This window comes from Aedes aegypti, chromosome 2 (genome assembly GCF_002204515.2).
Source record: "Aedes aegypti strain LVP_AGWG chromosome 2, AaegL5.0 Primary Assembly, whole genome shotgun sequence".
NCBI lineage: Eukaryota > Metazoa > Arthropoda > Insecta > Diptera > Culicidae > Aedes > Aedes aegypti.
Window position 1 is genome coordinate 305,268,298 of NC_035108.1, and position 20,645 is coordinate 305,288,942.

A 20,645-nucleotide genomic window follows, 5' to 3' on the forward strand; every position below is an offset into this window, starting at 1 on the left:
CTTATAATTTTGGCAGTTTTTAATTAAGCCTACCGTCGATGGGGGTGACAATGGGTCTAGGGGGTGAGATTGGGTCAAAACGGAAAAATATGATTTATGAAATGTTTCAGCCAATAACGCTGATATTACTAAAATTAATAATTCATATGTTAGGGAACATGTTATTCCACTTAATTAATCACAATATACGTTTTTTGAAATAATAGTTTTTGTTTACTATATCAAAAAACTTGTTTGTTGAAACTAGATAAAATTTACAACATAAAATTTCTCCTGTGCAAAGTATCACGCATGTACTTTAACCTCTATCGTTATATTAGTAGAATGTTGAAAGTCTTTTCATTGCACTTCACACGTATCTTCCGGAATCTATTTGATTTTTCCACAAAAATTTCATTTTTTTCGGTACGGTGTCTAAAACATCAAAAATGGGGGTGAGATTGGGTCAAGCAAGAACGATAGTAAATGAAATTGCAAGTCCGCTTTTTTGACATATTATTATGCCGGGTGCATCTCTGAAACATCAAACAAGTCTACTTGAGTATTCCGTGCATTGAAAAACAATGCAACGCATTTTGACATCTTCTCAAACCAGCCACTGTGTTTCATGCGTAGCACCAGCGTTTAATTTTATCAAATTGTTTATTATTTTGAAATTTAATTATTTATCAGTGTTCTTATATTATCGAAACATCTCACGGAAGTACAAATGAGTCGGATCGCTGAAATACTGGGTTTATGGCGTAAACATCTGCCTGAAATGTATTGATCGTGGAATGTCGCACCGAAATTTAACTATTTGCGAAGGTTTAAAATAATCACTGTTTCACTACACCTTTGGGGAAACTGAATAGGCTTTATGTCAATGGAGATAAGACTTTGAAGACAATTTGAGGGAAAAAAAAACAAGAAAATTTATGTAAATTTGACGATAAACGTTGGGCTTACATATTTTTTCTCATAGCTCTTTAATTTTTTGGTATAATCGTTCTTTCAAGTGGGTTTATCGTACCTGTGAAACATCTTAGATAACTTTTCGTCTTGTTTGCATCGTATTTCATCAATATTTTTCAGCTGGTAATGGTTTTGCAATCATATTCTCAAAAACAAGTTATTTCAATTGTAGTGACCCAATGTCACCCCCTCTATGGGGTGAGATTGGGTCATTTTTCATTCACTTGTGGTGCCGCTGTGAATAAATATTTTTCTTTAATTTTTTGAACAGTTGTTAATGTACCATCAAAGTACATACACACCAAATTTGAAGTTTATTGGAGTTAAATTGCGATAGTTATTCAATAAATAAATCTTACATATCCCTTTTTGACCCATTCTCACCCCCAACGACGGTATAAGACAATTATATTTATAATTCTGATAAATTTTACCATTCCATTGAAACTTCTGATCATAATGAACAGTTCGTGAGCGAAATTAGATTTGTCCGTAAACAAAATTATTGAAAAACAATATATTATTTTCAAGATGAAGGGGCGGGGCAAAATGAGCCACCTAGATTTAAGCAAAACAAACGATGTTTTGAACATAAAAATGCATTGCCTAAATATACCAGATTATTTTTTTACTGTATAGTCATCTTTATGCACCATTACAAGTGGCACACTTTGCTACAAAATACGTTGAACCTAGTATCGCAATTAGTACTAGTATAACATGGTCCTTTCCAATAATGTACTCTTCACCACTAACTCTTCTCTATACTGTTTTAAATAAAAATCATTCGATTGAATGAGGTGGCTCATACTGCCCCGTAGGGTGGCTCATAATCCCCCATATGGTTAGTGATCACGTAGAAAAACATGGTTTTCCAAAAAGTTCCTGAAATGATTTGCAAGTTGATGTTTACATTATTTATCGACGTAACATGGAAGATATCATTTTACAGTACAAGTCACTTGCATTTAAACCATAATTTTTGCTGTTTTTCTATGCGTTCCATGACGTTTTCCTTAGGCGGCCCATATTGCCCCGATCACCCCTATATTTTTTAGCTGGACTCCCACCAAATATAAGCATTATGCTGAAATTGATTATTATGTAAAATTAAAAAAAAATACATAAAAGTTCTTGTTTTAATTATGAATCGTGGTTTACGGCCAACCAGCCGAGTGGAAGTTTAACAACTACCGAAAAGCTAAACATTACATATAATTTGCAATTGGATTAGATGGACAAATTGATGTGAAGATTTGCGAAAAAGTTACACGTCTTCTCAGTGAGAATCGAACTCACGACTCCCCGATCTCTAGTTGGGGCGCGTTAACCACTACGCCATGAGAGGACTCATGAACGCAGAAGTTAACCTGAATTCGATTTCAGCTCAATAATCACGTGGTCCTCTTTCGCAAAGTGCACCTCTTTCGGAAGAATTAGATGCCCATCCAAACACAACGCTTTCTATATATATCCAATGCCTAGCCCGAGAGCGCATTGTTTTTTAGATATAGGAATAGCACACTACACTAGCCAGCAACTGCGCTGGCTGAGGTTTCTATTGTGTGGGCTTCCAATGGGTCGCGACGTTCTCAAACGACCGGTTACGGAACATGAGTCCGTTGCTCGATAAATACTTGTTTTAATTATGAATCGTGGTTTACGGCCAACCAGCCGAGTGGAAGTTTAACAACTACCGAAAAGCTAAACATTACATATAATTTGCAATTGGATTAGATGGACAAATTGATGTGAAGATTTGCGAAAAAGTTACACGTCTTCTCAGTGAGAATCGAACTCACGACTCCCCGATCTCTAGTTGGGGCGCGTTAACCACTACGCCATGAGAGGACTCATGAACGCAGAAGTTAACCTGAATTCGATTTCAGCTCAATAATCACGTGGTCCTCTTTCGCAAAGTGCACCTCTTTCGGAAGAATTAGATGCCCATCCAAACACAACGCTTTCTATATATATCCAATGCCTAGCCCGAGAGCGCATTGTTTTTTAGATATAGGAATAGCACACTACACTAGCCAGCAACTGCGCTGGCTGAGGTTTCTATTGTGTGGGCTTCCAATGGGTCGCGACGTTCTCAAACGACCGGTTACGGAACATGAGTCCGTTGCTCGATAAATACTTGTTTTAATTATGAATCGTGGTTTACGGCCAACCAGCCGAGTGGAAGTTTAACAACTACCGAAAAGCTAAACATTACATATAATTTGCAATTGGATTAGATGGACAAATTGATGTGAAGATTTGCGAAAAAGTTACACGTCTTCTCAGTGAGAATCGAACTCACGACTCCCCGATCTCTAGTTGGGGCGCGTTAACCACTACGCCATGAGAGGACTCATGAACGCAGAAGTTAACCTGAATTCGATTTCAGCTCAATAATCACGTGGTCCTCTTTCGCAAAGTGCACCTCTTTCGGAAGAATTAGATGCCCATCCAAACACAACGCTTTCTATATATATCCCACACAATAGAAACCTCAGCCAGCGCAGTTGCTGGCTAGTGTAGTGTGCTATTCCTATATCTAAAAAACAATGCGCTCTCGGGCTAGGCATTGGATATATATAGAAAGCGTTGTGTTTGGATGGGCATCTAATTCTTCCGAAAGAGGTGCACTTTGCGAAAGAGGACCACGTGATTATTGAGCTGAAATCGAATTCAGGTTAACTTCTGCGTTCATGAGTCCTCTCATGGCGTAGTGGTTAACGCGCCCCAACTAGAGATCGGGGAGTCGTGAGTTCGATTCTCACTGAGAAGACGTGTAACTTTTTCGCAAATCTTCACATCAATTTGTCCACATAAAAGTTGTTGAATTTTTTTTTACTTTAGTTTATTTTTTCGAACAATCAATACAAAACTAACAATTATACTCACGATTTATATTAACTTTGACATTAGTTAAGGCATCCCAATGAACAATAACATAAGTAACATGTAAACAATGAAAATTTTATTCTTGTCGCCTGATTTTTATTCTGTTCAGTTATGTTTGTTGAAATGATTCGACAACATCATAACTATAACGTTTCCAATATTAGTTCTTACATCACGAGACAGCAATTGCATTTCTGCTTTGTAGAATTTCCATCGCTCGTTATTTGATTTTAAGAAAATAATATAACTCTTAGGGAGAAATCAAACGGAATCCTTCAATAATGTATTTAAAATCTTTTTTATGTGGGTAGACCTATATCCCATTTTTATGTTTTGAACTAGCTGTACATAGATATTCCACGAGATTTTCGTGCGTTTTTTTATATTGGAACTATACAACCCTCGTCTTCCTTTTAATCGGCTGTCCGAAGTATACATATTAATATCTAAATATTTGGTAACCTCTTTTAGAGAAGTTCCATGATTTCTAATAGCTTTTAACACTTTTAGTATAAACTCAACATCCTGAAGCAAACAGTTGTGGAATTTACAAAGCTCTCCAGTGATTAGAATTCAATACTTATTGAATCCTCTACTCCATTTAATCTTATATGTAACTGCAATGGTATTGCTAATATTTTCGAATATTTGAAAATCTATGTGTAAAAAAATGGAATGATATTCTAATGTGATCAAAAAGTATAAAGATTTTTACGGCAACAAAATCCTTTGAATTTGAAAACAAATATTTTGAATGTCAAATCGAATATCAGCTCTTCCTGACAAAGGTAAAAATTGGTGGAAAGTTTCAAGTTGAAGGATCTTGAGTCCGGTTTGGAAATTTTAGGCATCCGGGAAAAATCCGGGAAAATTGATTTTGAATGGACACCCTGTTTAGTATAATGTTTCTTGAATTATCAGCATGTTCTGTTTTTCTATGATAATTGCGAACCTTGTTTACTTATAGCTACCTAAAGAGAAAACACAAATTCAATCTCTAATAAGAAACTTTTCACTTGCCCCACGAGATTAGAAAATTGACGTTGTTTTAATTTAGTTATTTTTAGGTCTACGTCGAATACATTCTAAAACTTTGTTCATTGCAGTTTGAAACTGCCAGAGGGACAACTTAGAAGTGGTACAGAAAATTATTTTCCGCAACTTTTTTCCACTGAAAATAATAAAATAAGATTGCACGCCGCCAACTTGTTATGGAGTGATAGTTGACAGGTTAGCAATCTTTCGCTCTATTATGCAATAATGGTTTGAAAATCTCAGGCATCTCTTACCTATCGTAATGTTCTGAATCGCCTTAAAGGTTTACGCATGAATTTAAAACGTCAATTCATATATTCAGTAAAATATACAAATTATTTTCACTTACCCCATTTACCCACTTGCCCCGCGGTACCTCAACTAACTTTCATCAGAGTTTAACCATCGATGAATCATTTACTTTAAGTGAAGTTTAAGATGAAGATGAATCGAAGCCAAACCTCAAATTTACAAGAGCACGAATCTGGAAAACCAAACATCCGTTTGAGCTGAAAATTTAATCAATTGATCACGAGCTGGTGGTGACCAATCGATTAAGTTTTCACTCAAACGAGTGTTCGGTTCTTCAGATTCGTGCTCTTGAAAATTTGAAGGTTGGCTTTGATTCATCTTCACCTTAATTTTTTATTTTTTATTTGTTTCCTTTTGCCTTAAATTGAGACTAATAATGTTAAATTTTCTTACAAAAAAGTTGAAACATTGATAAAATTGCTAACACTATCTTTAATACTATAATACTGGCTAGTTTAACAGAAATCTTAATGGGTTACACAGATCATAACAGAAATCTTAACACCTAATGGGTTTGACAGTAGCCATGATCAATTGAGTATCCGCATTGAAATGCATTTGAGTATCCAACGGTTGCTTAGAACATGTTGGATTCGAAAAGATGATGGCGGCGTATACTGCTGAAAAGATCCAAAATTGGAGCTATACAGATACCATCAGTACACCAGTGCTCCAGTAGCTCGTTCACACTGAAGAAAGATAAGTTTACACAAAGTAAATTTGAAAACTACAGCCCGCTATACGGTACAAATCGACAAATTAAATCATACTGTGGACTTTTTTGTGTATTTATTCAAATAACCTTACTTTTTAAGCTCGTGAGCGGGCTACTGGAACGTCTACGGTATCAGCATTTTAGTAATGAAGGTTTTTATTAATACTTAATATTTCAAAATACGAGTGTATCTCGAAAACCGTTTCGGACCTCATTTTTGGAATCAGTCTACAATTTTATATCAAAAATGGAGATCGAAAGATGAAGTTCATTAAATTTGTTTTATTTGGTAAACTAGTGTTAATCAAGTTACTTGGGGCTGTATTCCCAGATAATATGGAAGTATTTACCAATTTGAGGCAAAGTATAAATCTCCCGTGTGGCTTGATATCGTTGTCGTCTATGAGAGTTACTGATCTTGAGCAGGGATTGAATCCTGAGAAAATTGAGAGAATCTCTCACGTATCGCTCTCAGTAACTATCATAACATGCTGCACATTATGAGAGACTGTTTATCGTATACTGCTACAACTTTGACCAGATTGGGGGGATAGTAGTGCATGATAAAACCCCTCTAAACATGCTCCAAGCCTGGGGGACACTATTGCTATTGGAAATTCGTGGATTGTTTATCGTGCCAGTAAAGAAAAACACCTATCCCCAACGGTAAATAAGCGAGAAAAATGGATTTTATCATCGCTCTCTCTTTGGGGCTCTCGCTCGCTGCTTCCATTTATCAGACTTGTTACACCTTGCGATACAATGACGATCAGGATCGCAACAGATGGGATGTTCTTCTTTGCTTGCTTTGATCGTGCTTCATACTCAAATGAGAGCGAATTCTGCAATGCCTGATCTTGAGTGCTCTCTCGTCACGTACAATGCGAGAGAACGAATACCAACATTCATAGGGCTCTCCGATTGCAATGTGCCACGAACTGTTACACTTACCCAATATGGGTCATTAGGATCTAAATCAAAACTATGGTGGTTACAATTTACCGTGTAAATCAGTATAGAGTAAAGGAAAGGTAGGGGTATATATATTTTACAAAACGACAACAATGTTGATATTGCTGTTACTTTCACACGATAAACAGACGCCTGAGCGATCAGCTGATTCGAAACGGCTCGTAAAATTGACTATTGTCACATCCCTATACAAGTACCGTGACATGCTCTATTACCGTGAGGTTAAAAAAAACTCAAGTTTCAATCGATCAGATAAAAATAACGTATGATTATTTTTGAGTCTTCCATGTTTTATATAGTAAACCGTTTTATATACTTTGCATAAAATATATAATTTGAACCATTTTGAAAATTTTTACCATAGTAACAGTTGATGTCGTTAAACATACCAGTGTTCCAAATACCGTGTATCTGACCCCGACTGCCTGGTCACATTTTGAAACATCTCTAAATTGAACGAACGAAGCGCATCAAAAATAAAACTTTTGTATCAAACAACGTATTGAGGTATGCATGATTGATTCGGGAAATAAAATATATATTTCACTTCACCATTTTGGAATTATAACTGAAACACGGTATTTGGAACACATAAGCAACCGTGCCCTAATACCGTGTATTGGCACCAGGCGATTACATTCTAACATTATTTTTGTTTTTTTGTATGTGCAACTTTAGTTCAAGTTTGCCATGGCTTTCTAAATACTACTTAATGTGCTAACGTTTGTGACAATCATTTAGAAAAATAAATAATATAATATGCTAGAAATCCACATAATTCCCTAATACACGGTATTAGGCAACACACGGAATTAGAGCAGGTCACGGTATAGTATTGTCACCTCACGCCACACTCGTTGGCAACCTTGCTACCTACTTTTTGAAATATGCACAAGTTCAACTGACGCTTATCTGGTACTAACAAGATTGTCAACGTGGGTACTTATCCAATAGGTACATGCTAGAACATATAAAGTCCGCTTTCCATCCTCAACGTATTCATAAGTTTGGAGATATTTTTTCCGCATTATTAAAACAACTTTCCCCTACTAGAGTTTTGCAATAATGTCAAGTCGAAAAAGAACGTTTATCGATAAACTGCGTTCGTGTAGGTTTCCACTGTTTAGCTCCAGGATTAGTGCTTCGGTAATTGAAATTCTTTTCTTTCCCATATCCTTTTATTTTCAGTTACCCAACGCAAGAAGGCCAAAACGGAAGTGACGAAGAAACCAAAGGCTGAAAAGAAACCGAAAGCCGAAAAGAAGCCGGCAGCCCCCAAAGTGAACAAATCCGCAACCGACTACGCTTCGCTGGAGTTTGACCTCACCGGGAAGGAGTTCAACTTCAAAATATCCAGCTGGAATGTGGCCGGCCTTCGCAGTTGGGTCGGCAAGGGTGGTCTGGACTTCTTCGAACACGAAAAACCGGACATTCTGTGCATCCAGGAAACAAAATGTGTCGACGATCAGTTACCGGAGGAAGTCCGCCACATCAAAGGTTACCATCCGTATTGGCTGTGCAAACCCGGTGGCTACGCCGGAGTGGCCATTTACTCGAAGAAGATGCCCTTCAACGTGACGTACGGACTTGGAGATGAAGAGCAGGATGCGGACGGTCGGTTGCTTACGGCGGAATACGAAAAGTTCTTCCTGGTTTGTGTGTATGTTCCGAATGCTGGTCGTGGACTAGTAACGCTTCCCAAAAGGATGCGATGGGACGAAAAGTTCCACAAATATCTGAAGGACCTTGACGCAAAAAAGCCAGTTATTTTGTGTGGCGATATGAACGTTGCTCACGAGGAAATCGATCTAGCAAACCCAAAAACCAACAAGAAAAACGCCGGATTTACACCGGAGGAAAGAGAAGGAATGACCAAGCTGCTCTCGCTGGGCTTTGTCGACACATTCCGACAGCTTTATCCAGAGCAGAGCGGAGCGTACACCTTCTGGACGTATATGGGCAACGCACGGGCGAAGAACGTCGGCTGGAGACTGGACTATTTCATCACGTCGGAGCGATTCGTAGGGAAAGTGGTGGACAACGTTATCCGATCGGGTGTTTACGGCAGTGACCATTGTCCACTGACGCTCTTTCTTAAAGTTTAATGCGTGAACGCCAACGTATGGCTTCTGTTTGAGCTCGATACCAATTATACTATACATTTGTACCGATCGTGTAATTTAATGGCACCCGCCTTAAAGGTAAGTTATTAATTACGTGTGCGACTAATTATTTTGTTTTAAACTTAGTTTTAGTATACTTTGTCCTAGGACCTATTTAACCACTTACATTATAATTGATTAAAATAAATATACGGACTATTCAAACGGTATAAATTCCTCCCTAGACTTTTTTCTGTGAGATTGAGATATCCTTGCTCAAGTTGTTATCGGATTTGGCTTTGAGTTGTTGTCAACTTGGCGTCTCGTTTCGGAGTTAAACTTATATGTTGTGACATATAACCATTAACTCCATCTAACGAAAATACGTATGGGACAGTATGTATTTTTGTTTGTTAAATGGTTAGCATTCGGTCTATTTTATAATGTTACCTACACTCCCGTGCAAAAGTTTGGGTTCACCCCCCAAAAACATACAAAAGTGTTCAGTCCATATCTCTGTGATTACACGTCCAATTGAAACTCTTTAATGTGAAGATGAATCGAAGCCAAACCTTTCAAGAGCACGAATCTGGAGAACCGAACACACGTTTGAGCTGAAAACTTAATCGATTGGTCACAACCAGCTCGTGAAATCGATTAAGGTTTCAGCTTAAGGTGTTTATAAAACGAAGCCAAACTTTGAATTTTCAAGTGCACAAGACTGGAGAATCTGACAACAGTTCGTGTTGAAAATCAATCAAATTACTTGCTTGCTGGTGGTGACCAAGGGGATAAATTTTCAACTCGGAGCGCTGTTTGATTTTCAAGTCTTGTGCTCTTGAAAAACGGATGTTCGGTTCTCCAGATTCGTGCTCTTGAAAATTTGAGGTTTGGCTTCGATTCATCTTCACCTCAAGCCGCATTCGAAAGGCAAAGAGTTATGCTTACTTCGTATGTATTTTTCCAAAAACATTCTTCGAACTTTGTATACCGTGGACGTATACCATATTTGACGCGGTTAAGGAAATTCTAAATTCAAACACTTGTCAAATCGTATAAATCTGTCCGATTTTGTTGAAATTTAAACCAATGCTAGCTCAACTATTAGAGATTGTTGAATGCTTTCGAAGCGTGGTGCTCACGAAACTGCATGACGTTGAGCATTGAAAAATGCCAAGTTATATCGTTTAACCGAAAGCGGAACCCTATTCATTTCCAATACACGCTATCTGGTACAGCGATTGAACGAGTACAACGTGTCCGTGATTTGGGCGTTTGGTTGGACGAAGAATTCACGTTCAACTATCACTTCAATGACATCGTTTCGAGAGCAAACAAACAGCTTGGTTTTGTTCTGAAGGTAACAGAAGGTTTCAGCGACCCGCTGTGTCTGAGATCCCTTTACTGCGCTCTAGTTCGTTCTATTCTGGAATTTTCTGCGATAGTGTGGTGTCCGTTCCACGCCAGTTGGATTACCCGAATTGAATCTGTTCAGAGAAAATTCCTGCTCCACGCCCTTAGAAATCTTCCTTGGCGATTTAAGCCTACTTAAACGTTCTTATTTTTGTAAAATTGGTAACCATCCTTATCTTTTACAGATTTTACTTAAAAAATGATTAAATTTGTTGTTTGTTTATATATTTTTTAGAAAAAATAGTTTTGTGCAAAGGGGATACCGTAAGTCAAGCCCACAGCTAAATGTGGTTCGGCCAAAAATTTATGAATTAATTTGTTTACGTAACAAAAATATCACTTTTAAATGATCAAATCTTATATGAAAAGGTAAACTTTTGGACTACTATGTATTTTTGACAATATTTACGTTGTGCTGTTGATTTTTCAGTTAAAATTTGTGGCCAACATATCAATTTGATGATATTCATCAGAACCCCAAATAATTTATTGAAAAAAATCGGTAGGAACGACACAAACTAGGGGTGCTCATCTTGCCCCACATTCCCCTACGGGCGTGTTCTGCCAACTCGGTCGAGGCAGATTTCTTGTGTGAACAAGTTACAACATGGACGTTCTAAAGTGCCAGAATGAAGTGTTGTGCTTGTGCGGAGCACTTGAAGATGGGATGGAAGGTCATTACTTCGCGTTCGTGCTTTACTTCTGCTTATCTAAAAAGTTATATACAATAACCGACCCTTAGATAGCTTAACTATCTAAATTAACCGTTGCAAATACAATAATCGTTCTGAGCTTACTAACATGTCGTCGCGATAATTTTATCATAATGATCTTTTATCTACATCCGTCGAACCATTCTGAATGGCCGTTGTAAGAATATCACCAAGAATTTCTCACATGCAATAAAGCTGGATTGTCATACATTGGAACATCAAGGTTCTCGCTCTTTCGGATTTATTTTTTTTTGTTGTTTATCATTAGTTTCAGGCCTTCGGGTGTAAAGTGTCACTAATAAATAAAAAAAAATAGTTTCAGGAATTGTTATCGTGGGAATTCAAAGAGCGAATTTTGTATGACTTCAATGTAGGCCAATACTGCAATAGAGCATGTAACATTCATTAACATTCCTTCTCTCTTTATCCTTGTTTTCATATCTAACGCGCTATTGCTTCGAGGAATAATTCACCGGAGAGGAAAGGCATCTCTTATCATGGCAGCGTAATGGCCGAGAAAACGTCGGTTTGATACCGCATCTCTCCATCCTCGGCTCTGCCCCACGCTCGCCAAATCGATACGCACTTGATCCGCCCACCTAGCTCGCTGCACTCCATGCCATTGATAAGATGAGAGTTTGAGCTTGAGAGCTTGAGCTTGATTGGCCGCCCGTGGATGCACTCCAGTATCGCCAGATCAGCTGCACTTACACAAGGAACCAACCGAATGACTGCTTGGGACTAACAGACACCCTCAGTGTATAAGTGCTGGTGATCTTCTATTTTTAGGCAACAATGGCACCTGCCACGTCAGAATGCAGACCAATGAGGGGAAGGGGGAGGAATTGATGATGCATTGAACTGACTCCCACGTAGACCGTATATTCCACTGCATCCACGTCAGTTCATGCGGGAGTGTTTTGGATTGGGGGAAAGGCATGGCAGAGAGGTTTGCTTTTGTGGTTAGCAGACTGCCTATGTATCAGGCGTAAGAAAGGCGAGCGCGTGGAAGTAGGAAGCGTTAGGGAAACGGTTTCTTGTCCGTCTCTGGTTCTAGCGTTTGCTATGAACGAATAGTTTAAGTGTGATATATTTAGAATGGAAGATAGAAGCAAGTGAGAGATATACAACTACAAAGTACGAGGAAAGGGACGGGCCTGGGATTGAACCCATGACCTTCTGCATATGAAGCAGAAGCGGTAGCCATCAGACCACCAACCCCGTCTGCACTCCATGCCATTGATAAGTATAAAATTTCTGTAATCATTGAATACTAATTGAAAGGTAAATCAAATTAACTTACACTACCCACCATAAGTATGGAATCGCATAATTCAGTATTGCAACACCCCAGTTGAATATTGCAGCACCCCGAAAAGTTTAGCATCAGCCTTAAACTATAACACTAATAACGCAATATCTTGGAAACCTTACTTTCTAGAAAGCTGCGGTCTTCAGCAAAGTTGTTCAGAAGCCTTACGGCGTTCATCAGCTGAAATTTTTAATGCGCCATTTTTCCGCTACGTGGCGCTAGTGTGCATGTAAATTGGTCATATTTTTGACGGCTCTAGCTCATGAACCTGACCACTTAGAATGTTCGTGTCTTCAGCAAAGTTGTTCAGAAGCTTAAAAGCAATCTGAGGCAGCACTGATTGATTAGCAATTTTGCCGCTATGTGGCGCTAGTGTGTATGTAATTTGATCATATACTAGCAGGCTCTAGCTCATGAACCTGACAACTTAGAATGCAATCTAAGCCATCTGTCTCCTCTCTCTCAGATGTGCAGGTAGATTTGGTTATATTTTCGCAGGCTCTAGCACATGATCTTGACCACCTAGGATGTTCGTATCTTCAGCAAATATTTAGAAGAAGGCATTTTCTACGAACCTGTTTACTTAGACAAAATTCAAAACATTGTGGAATATAATACAGTGAGGACCCGATTTTGTCAGCCCCTCGATGAATTTTAGGCTGACAAAATGAGGAACCTGACAAAATCGGGTCATTATATTATGTTCCTGTTTTTCAAATTTCGACGTGTTAATGATTGCTTGTGAACCGCGTCAAGAACTTGCATGGACTTTTAAGAGTTCATTTAAAAATAATGTAACGCAAAATTTGTCAATTTTAGACCCCCTTTCACCTCCACGTAACAACTTTTGTATAGAAAATTTTAAATTTTTGTATGAATCGTAACACTATGTAAGACCCCCTCCCTCCCCTGTTGCGTTACGTAATATTTGAACGGTCCCTAAGGGGTCGATGACCATTGGCGTAGCCAGGTTTTTTTCATCAGGGGGGGGGGGGGGGGTTGGAGAAGATCGATTCTTAACATTTCATTAACGATTTTCACGACAAAACGATCATTATACATTACACTCTTTTTGCATGAAGTTCCTAGTTATACATGATCGATGAATTATCTAAAAATTTCTCACAGAACACAGAAATTCCTAACATTTCTCTTGATTTAGAAAATCCTTCAAAATAGCATAAATAATTGCCTCGAAGCTCTTCTTGGAATTAATTTTAGTATAATTCAAAGAATGTTTCATACGGAGTTTTCACATAATTTTTCCTAAACATTGTTTCAAAACTCAATGTTTGGAAATGAAATGTATGTAAAAATATTTCTTACTGTATGAAAACCAAGAAATTTTCTTTAGTTTTCATGGATTTTTTTGCTGGGTTTTTAGCGCAGAAGTATTCATTCATGAAGTTGTGAATAAATCTCATAAATTATTTTTGTGTTGTTAGTTCCTGCATGGTATTTTTTTTTTTGGTTCACGTTCGGTCTATTTTTGTTTCTGTTAGGTCCCTATTTTCAGTGGATTCGAATACAGCCTCTCCGTCAATATCTGTGGAAGTGCTCATAAGTTCACTAAGCTTAGAAGCAGAGTGTCGTGTTTCTCATGTACAGTGATACCTCCATGAGTCGATGTTCCATGACTCGATATCGACTCATGGAACCATACTAAAAACAATTTCATGGTTACTATGATGGTCCCTAGAAGCAGCTTTCCAAAGAATTGCTGTTCCATGACTCGATATTTCCATGAGTCGATGGTCCCTTCAATATCGACTCATGGAGGTTTCACTGTATACCCAAATGAGCTAGTGTGCCATGCGATGTTTCATATCGCAGCTCACAGATTATGTGAGACACGAGATGCGGATACGTACAAAATATATCTTAGTGAGCGAGTCTCATGAGACATCTCGTGAGGCTCTTCACATGCGCTTACTAGGAGTACTTTTATGCAGTTATGTTTGCCTAGTACAATAGCCCCACGGAAGCATACGACTCCGGTCTATGCCTATGATTCTTCGGGGGCCAGTACAAGTGTTTCAATTCGAATGCTATAACCTCATCCGCGTTGAACCATGTCAGTCCTTTCAAACTGCCTACGGGCAGTTTAATCCATGGTTTAATCCCTTTTCCTTGCTTTTGAAACCTTCGTCTGCGAGGCTCAAATGCACTGTCACATTGAGATTTTCTCATGAGACGGCGCATGAGCCAGTGCAGATGTGATCGTTTGAGCTAGTACATTGCTACACGAGATCTGAAAAAATGTGTCTCACCATAGCACGTGCTCAAGCGCGCGATTATTTTTGCGCGCTCATGGCAAGCTGATCTCAAGCTCTTGATAAAGCCGGCTTTATCTTATAGGGATGTATCGTCATTAACATTGGGGCCTTCCTTAACCGAGTGGTTAGAGTCCGCGGCTACAAAGCAAAGCCATGCTGAAGGTATCTGGGTTTGATTCCCGATCGGTCTAGAATGTTTTCGTAATGGAAGTTTCCTTGACTTCCCTGGGCATAAAGTACCTGCCACACGATATATGAATGCGAAAATGGCAACTTTGGCAAAGAAAGCTCTCAGTTAATAACTGTGGAAGTGCTCATAAGAACACTAAGCTGAGAAGCAGGCTCTATCCTTGTGAAGACGTAATGCCAAGAAGAAGATGTATCGTCTTGAAGAAGATGCGCGTAAAGTAACAGTCACTCAGATTGTATTTTTCGAGTATCTCATCTATGTGCCCTTCTTGGTCAACGTATATAGGTTCTGGTAAATCACTGTCCCACTACTTACTTGATTGGGCGAAGGTTCTTCATCTGTAACTCGTCGCTCAACTGTCGCTCCACATCGTCGACCAAGTCATGGTCGTAAGAGAATTTAAAAATGCCGTCGACCCATTCCTGTTCGAGCTAACATTTATTGGAACTCGATTCTCGACCAAATGTTAGTCCAAAGTCATCTGAAGTCCTTTAGGCAGATTGAAGGATGTGATCATATTTCTGGGATTGTCCAACATTTCTGTACACCTAAGATATGAAGGAACATAACATGGATTCTATAACATTCCCCAGAAAACCATTCCCCCGAAAACCATTCCCCAGAATTCCGTTTCCCAGAACGAACCATTCCCCAGAATCTCATTCCCCAGAATGTAACATTCCCCAGAATTTCATTCCCCAGAATGCACCATTCCCCAGAAAGCTATATGAATATCCATTTTCTATTTTCTTTTTTTAATTTTTGGTTTGCGTGAGTCATTTATGTGACAGGCTAAGGTCTGATGTGACAAAACAAATAAGTAAGTAGGGGATTAGAAGCATAATGAACACACGGGGCGAAATGGACACCCCCTTATTCTCTGGGAATATGCATAATTCAGCAAAATTTTATAAACTGTACGAAATATGTATTGTATATGAACTCTTTGACGGTATACAAGTTTATGCTTTGCTTCATTTGTCCTCTGAAATTCTACTATATTTTTTCTCAGCTAAAATTAGATCATACGCAAAGCGGTGGAAGAATTAAATTTTAGAGCAAAGTAACTAACCTAGAGAAGTTCTTCTTGTTAATGTGATAAGTGGGAAGCACTTTTACATGTCAGTACGTTTTGACACCCATTAATAATTTAGTTTTTACTAAATTCCACCCGGATACCTTTTTATCAGTCGTGTTTTGGACCCAATTTTCTATCTCGTTTTTCTGACATTTAATAAGATTTTTTTCTCACCATGGATCCAGCACGTCATACTAATTACGAACTTGGAAACCAGCCGAGAGTAACTGAAAAATTGCCATTCTATGTAAAATAAGCATTTGCCTAATGTGTCCATTATGCCCCATAATCCCCTTATTCATGATTATTTTGCATATTATAATAATACACCCTTCTTTCAGTAAATTCCCATAAAATATACAAACTATATGTTTATTTTTGCCTATATAGTGATGCACCTTTCTTCCAGTCTTATCTTATTAATTATATAGGCAAAATATATAGGGGCCCAGACAGCCGTAGCGGTAAACGCGCAGCTATTCAGCATGACCATGCTGAGGGTCGTGGGTTCGAATCCCGCTGGTCGAGGATCTTTTCGTAAAGGAAATTTTCTCGATTCCCTGGGCATAGAGTATCTTCGTACCTGCCACAGGATATACACATGCAAAACTGGTCAATCGGCAAAGAAAGCTCTCAGTTAATAACTGTGGAAGTGCTCATAAGAACACTAATCTGAGAAGCAGGCTTTGTCCCAGTGAGGACGTAACGCCAGAAAGAAGAAGGCAAAATATATCGATGGAGAGCCCATATAGCATAAGGGCATTTGGTATAAAGTCATTTGCCATCCAGCCATACTTATGCTCCTTCTTTTCAAAAAGGATGTTCTTCATGTTATGCCAAATGGTCATTGGCCAAATGACCATGATGTCAAATGGTCCTTGATCATTTAATCAATCATGTCAAATGCCTTCTTGTCATTTGGTATCCTTACGGAACATTTTGCCTATATCGTTAACAGGATAAGACTGAAAGAAGGGTGCATCACTATTTTGTGCAAAATTAAACAAGTCATTTGTTTGTTTTTTGAACTTGACGTAAAGAAGGGCGTATCATTTTAATGTGCATAATATTACGTTTTTATTTTGCCGAATTTACGTAATACTTATATCGGAAACGTATAATATGAATCTACGAACGTCTTTATTCCATTCGGGGTGGCCTCAAAAGGTAAGCTATGATGCACCTTCCTAGAACATTGATGTAAAGCTGGATACATCACTATATTTGGTAAAAATTGGACGAATCTATGACATTTGGTCGAAAGACATTTGGTCGAATGACATTTAGTCGAATGACGTTTAGTCGAAAGTACATTTGGTCGAACGGACATTTCGTCGAATGGACATTTGGTCGAAAAGGTTTAGTTGCAACAGAAAGCATATAATATTTGGTCGAACTGACATTTCATGGAAAAAATTGTGCTCGAATCTAAATACTATGGAAACAAAGTTTTACGTTCAGTCTGACTACCGTCGAGAGTAGCATTTTTTTTCGCTTTAACAAGAAATTGAAAAAGTATCATCTATTTTACCTAAGATCTATATGCGATTAGCAAAATTTTGATATTCAGTTTGATGGACGCTCTTTCAACGTATTAATCTACCTCTTGCGTGTTTGATGTTTCATGCTGCTTCCTTGTCCAGGTATGTTCTGAGATTCAAGATAAGCTGATTTGAAATGGAAACAAGCCAACTTTTGTCACCTCAGTCAACTGATCTTCCCTTACGCGGTACAAAGAATCAGCACTTTTTTTTCATTTTCAATAATCCAAATCTTCTACTGCAAACTCTGTTATTCACTCGAGGTCATCAACTTTGTCAGCAAAACCATATATTTGCTTGAGGATTGTTATTAAGCTGGAAGTCACACTAAGCTAATTGAACATAGGTAGAGTTACCGACACCTAACATTCACTTCGCCATAAAGGTTTTCTTCAAAGCAAGTTTTTCCTGCCGTTTTAATTCTGATTTCGACATTCAAAAATTTTACCCACGTCCATTGAGCTGCAAGACCCGGAATGCAAAAAAAAGATCACGAGCTCTCTCTCCGAATGCTTCCATCAGATGAGCTGATCTTCATTACGAAGAACGATGATATTTCATAAGAATAATAAATGAAGAAAATATGTTCACATCATTGAGACATAAAATAACTTGTTGAGCAGTTTTTAAAAGAATGATGATATTTTAGAAGAATAATAAATTCACTAGAGCTCAGTATTTCAGTTAATGACAAAAAACTGTTCAATAGTTCATTTGGATAATCATTGAAATTTTTGATTTTGGCATAACTTCAAATTACAAATAAAAAGGTGTATCAAATTTGAAAATAAGACTACAGTAAATGTCCCATTTCTTATTCAACAAAAGTTAATGATTCAGATTATTCAAAAAAATACGTTATCTTATCAACTTTGCACAACAAATATCAATTTTACCAAATGATCTTCCAATAAACCATTTCAAAATAAGCTTTCATCCAAACTTCCGTTCAACTACACATCATTCGACGAAAATAAGTGTTCTAAAGACATTCGACCAAATGTCCATTCGACTAAATGTCCTTTCGACCATATGTACTTTCGACCAAATGTCATTCGACCAAACGTCATTCGACCAAATGTCATTCGACGAAATGTCCTAAAGCCATTTGGTAAAAATTGGACATACATGAGAAATTATACATTTGGAAACTACTATACCGAAAGAAGGGTGTAGCTCTATTATGTGCAGAATAGTGATGAGTTCCATATTCTTTTGATTAAATATTGGATATTCTGTTTGCCTATAGACTGATCTATCAGTCTTCATAAGTGCCAATAAAAGTGAAACTACTGTGATAGTTCATTTGCAAATGAAATTTGAATTATGCGTAAAGTGTTCATAATTAGCAGCATGAATGCTAATCTTCTCATGTACTTGTAAACAACTTTGTATGAAGTTTCATTTTCAAGTATTTTTAACTAAATTGTTTCAAAACTGTAGAGTAGGTATATACTTTTCTGGGGAATGGTCCATTCTGGGGATTGGTTTTCTGGGGAATGGTTCATTCTGGGGAGTGAAATTCTGGGGAATGGTACATTCTGGGGAATGAGATTCTGGGGAATGGAATTCTGGGGAACGGGTTTCGGGGGAATGGTTTTCTGGGGAATGTTATAGAATCCATAACATGCTTTATTCAAATACTTCAACTGCTAGTGATAACTTCTAAATGGTTCCAAAAGTTTTTCGCTAATCGAAAAATTTCTTCACTTTTGCTGTATTCATTGCCATCCTCCAGGTACATGGGCGTGAATTCCCGATACGCCAAGCACACCCTACGTTCGGTGATATCTTCTCGTAATACCGAATGTTCCCACTGGTATCTTGGGGGTCCATAGAGAATCAAAAGCGAGCGCCTGCAAAGTACAACATATTATTTTCTGAACATTAACACATATGCTAGGTAGCTTACCTTGGCATTGGAATCCTAACTATTCGATCATCGAACTTGTCCATCGTTTCCTCGTCCACTAGCTCGCCAATCAGTTTATCCTTGTATCGATCAACAAAATCCAAATTGTATCGATTCTTGCCATCTTCTTTGCGATATCGGGACATGGTCAGCACTGAATCGCTGAGGAAGTTCACCGTAACGATCCGCTCGCCCCAGATCCAGCAATCGTCAATATGGGGATCGATGGAAGCACCTTTTTCCGGGTTGTACTCCAGCGAGCACTGTTCTATCGATTGGAACCCCTTCATCAGCGGAACTTGATCGAACTTGCGCTGAACGAATTCCGAAAACTTTGGGAACCCTTCGAAATTTCCCACCTTAATCTTGGTCTTCTTGAAATTGGTCTTGGGGCCAAAGTTCTGCTTCCGTCTACCGCTCTGCGACATGTCCCAGGGCATCTCGTCAATGCCCTTCATCAGTTCGGCTTCCTCCGACTCGGACAAAAAGTCCAGATCTATGTACACTCCGGGGTAGTCTTCCCCAGCATCACCCCCATGATTGCGATCATGTTCGGCCATTACCTTGGCAGTGTCCCATCCTGGGTAAATCTTATGGCACCGCGGACAGTAGGAATAGGCTTTGCTGCTCTGTTGGAATGGATTGTGTTAGTTATGGGCATCAGGGTGGACAAATTTCGCTTTGTCAGAAAATGTGTGGGCTCAACCTCCAAATGGTAGCTAAGGATGTTGTTGATAGTTTTCATGAAGTGTACGATTTGGATATGGATTATTTTAACAATGTACCCATGTTGGAAAATTGAAGCTTCTTAATTGTACAATCAAGCCTTCATGCCAAACACAGTCGAATGCTTTTTCTGGTGTAGACCCGTTTGCACGTAACATCTTTAGACACAGTCATTTGAACGTAAAGCTCCAATGATTTTCAACAGAGAAATTTTAGGTCACCCTAATGGGCAGTAGAAGAGTAAACTGGACGGAAGCTTACCTTGAATATTTTAAGGAAATCCACTCGTTCTATTTCGAAATCCTTCTCACAGCTGAGACAAGTTCGGCGGCCTTTACAACCGCACGGCCGAGGATGATCCATTCGTTACCGGATGGGGATTTTTGGTTCCAGGATATCACGGAATTTCGCAATTTCCACGCACTGATGTCGTCTTGTTTACACCCGACTCCGATGCCACAGTTGATTTGCAGAAATGTCATATGGATAGGGTGACCAATCA

At 38.5% G+C, this 20,645-nt stretch overlaps 2 protein-coding genes across 3 annotated transcripts in view; one reads left to right on the forward strand and one right to left on the reverse strand.

Moving 5' to 3' along the window:
- LOC5573854 (DNA-(apurinic or apyrimidinic site) lyase) overlaps positions 1-9,216 on the forward strand; it is a 50,591-nt gene extending 41,375 nt beyond the window's left edge. For both annotated transcript variants that reach the window (XM_021845591.1, XM_001654831.2), the window contains one exon: positions 8,069-9,216. In XM_021845591.1, coding sequence (XP_021701283.1) covers positions 8,069-8,985 — 917 coding nt within the window. In that variant the 3' untranslated portion in view covers positions 8,986-9,216. The remainder of the gene's footprint in view (positions 1-8,068) is intronic.
- Positions 9,217-19,116: 9,900 nt separating this feature from the next.
- On the reverse strand, positions 19,117-20,639 carry LOC5573850 (alpha-ketoglutarate-dependent dioxygenase alkB homolog 4). The gene is made up of 3 exons (XM_001654830.2): positions 20,405-20,639; positions 19,418-20,046; positions 19,117-19,361 (listed from the first exon to the last, which is right to left on the reverse strand). The coding sequence occupies exons 1-3, from the start codon at positions 20,504-20,506 to the stop codon at positions 19,151-19,153; spliced, it is 942 nt and encodes a 313-aa protein (XP_001654880.1). The 5' UTR covers positions 20,507-20,639; the 3' UTR covers positions 19,117-19,150.
- Between the last annotated feature and the right edge of the window lie 6 nt (positions 20,640-20,645).

Coding starts and splice junctions, on each gene's coding strand:
- LOC5573850 (XM_001654830.2), bottom strand. CDS start 20,506: ATGGATCATCCTCGGCCGTGCGGTTGTAAAGGCCGCCGAACTTGTCTC. Junction 20,047..20,404: donor ATTTCCTTAAAATATTCAAG/GTAAGCTTCCGT, acceptor CCATTCCAACAG/AGCAGCAAAGCCTATTCCTA. Junction 19,362..19,417: donor GTTAGGATTCCAATGCCAAG/GTAAGCTACCTA, acceptor TGTACTTTGCAG/GCGCTCGCTTTTGATTCTCT.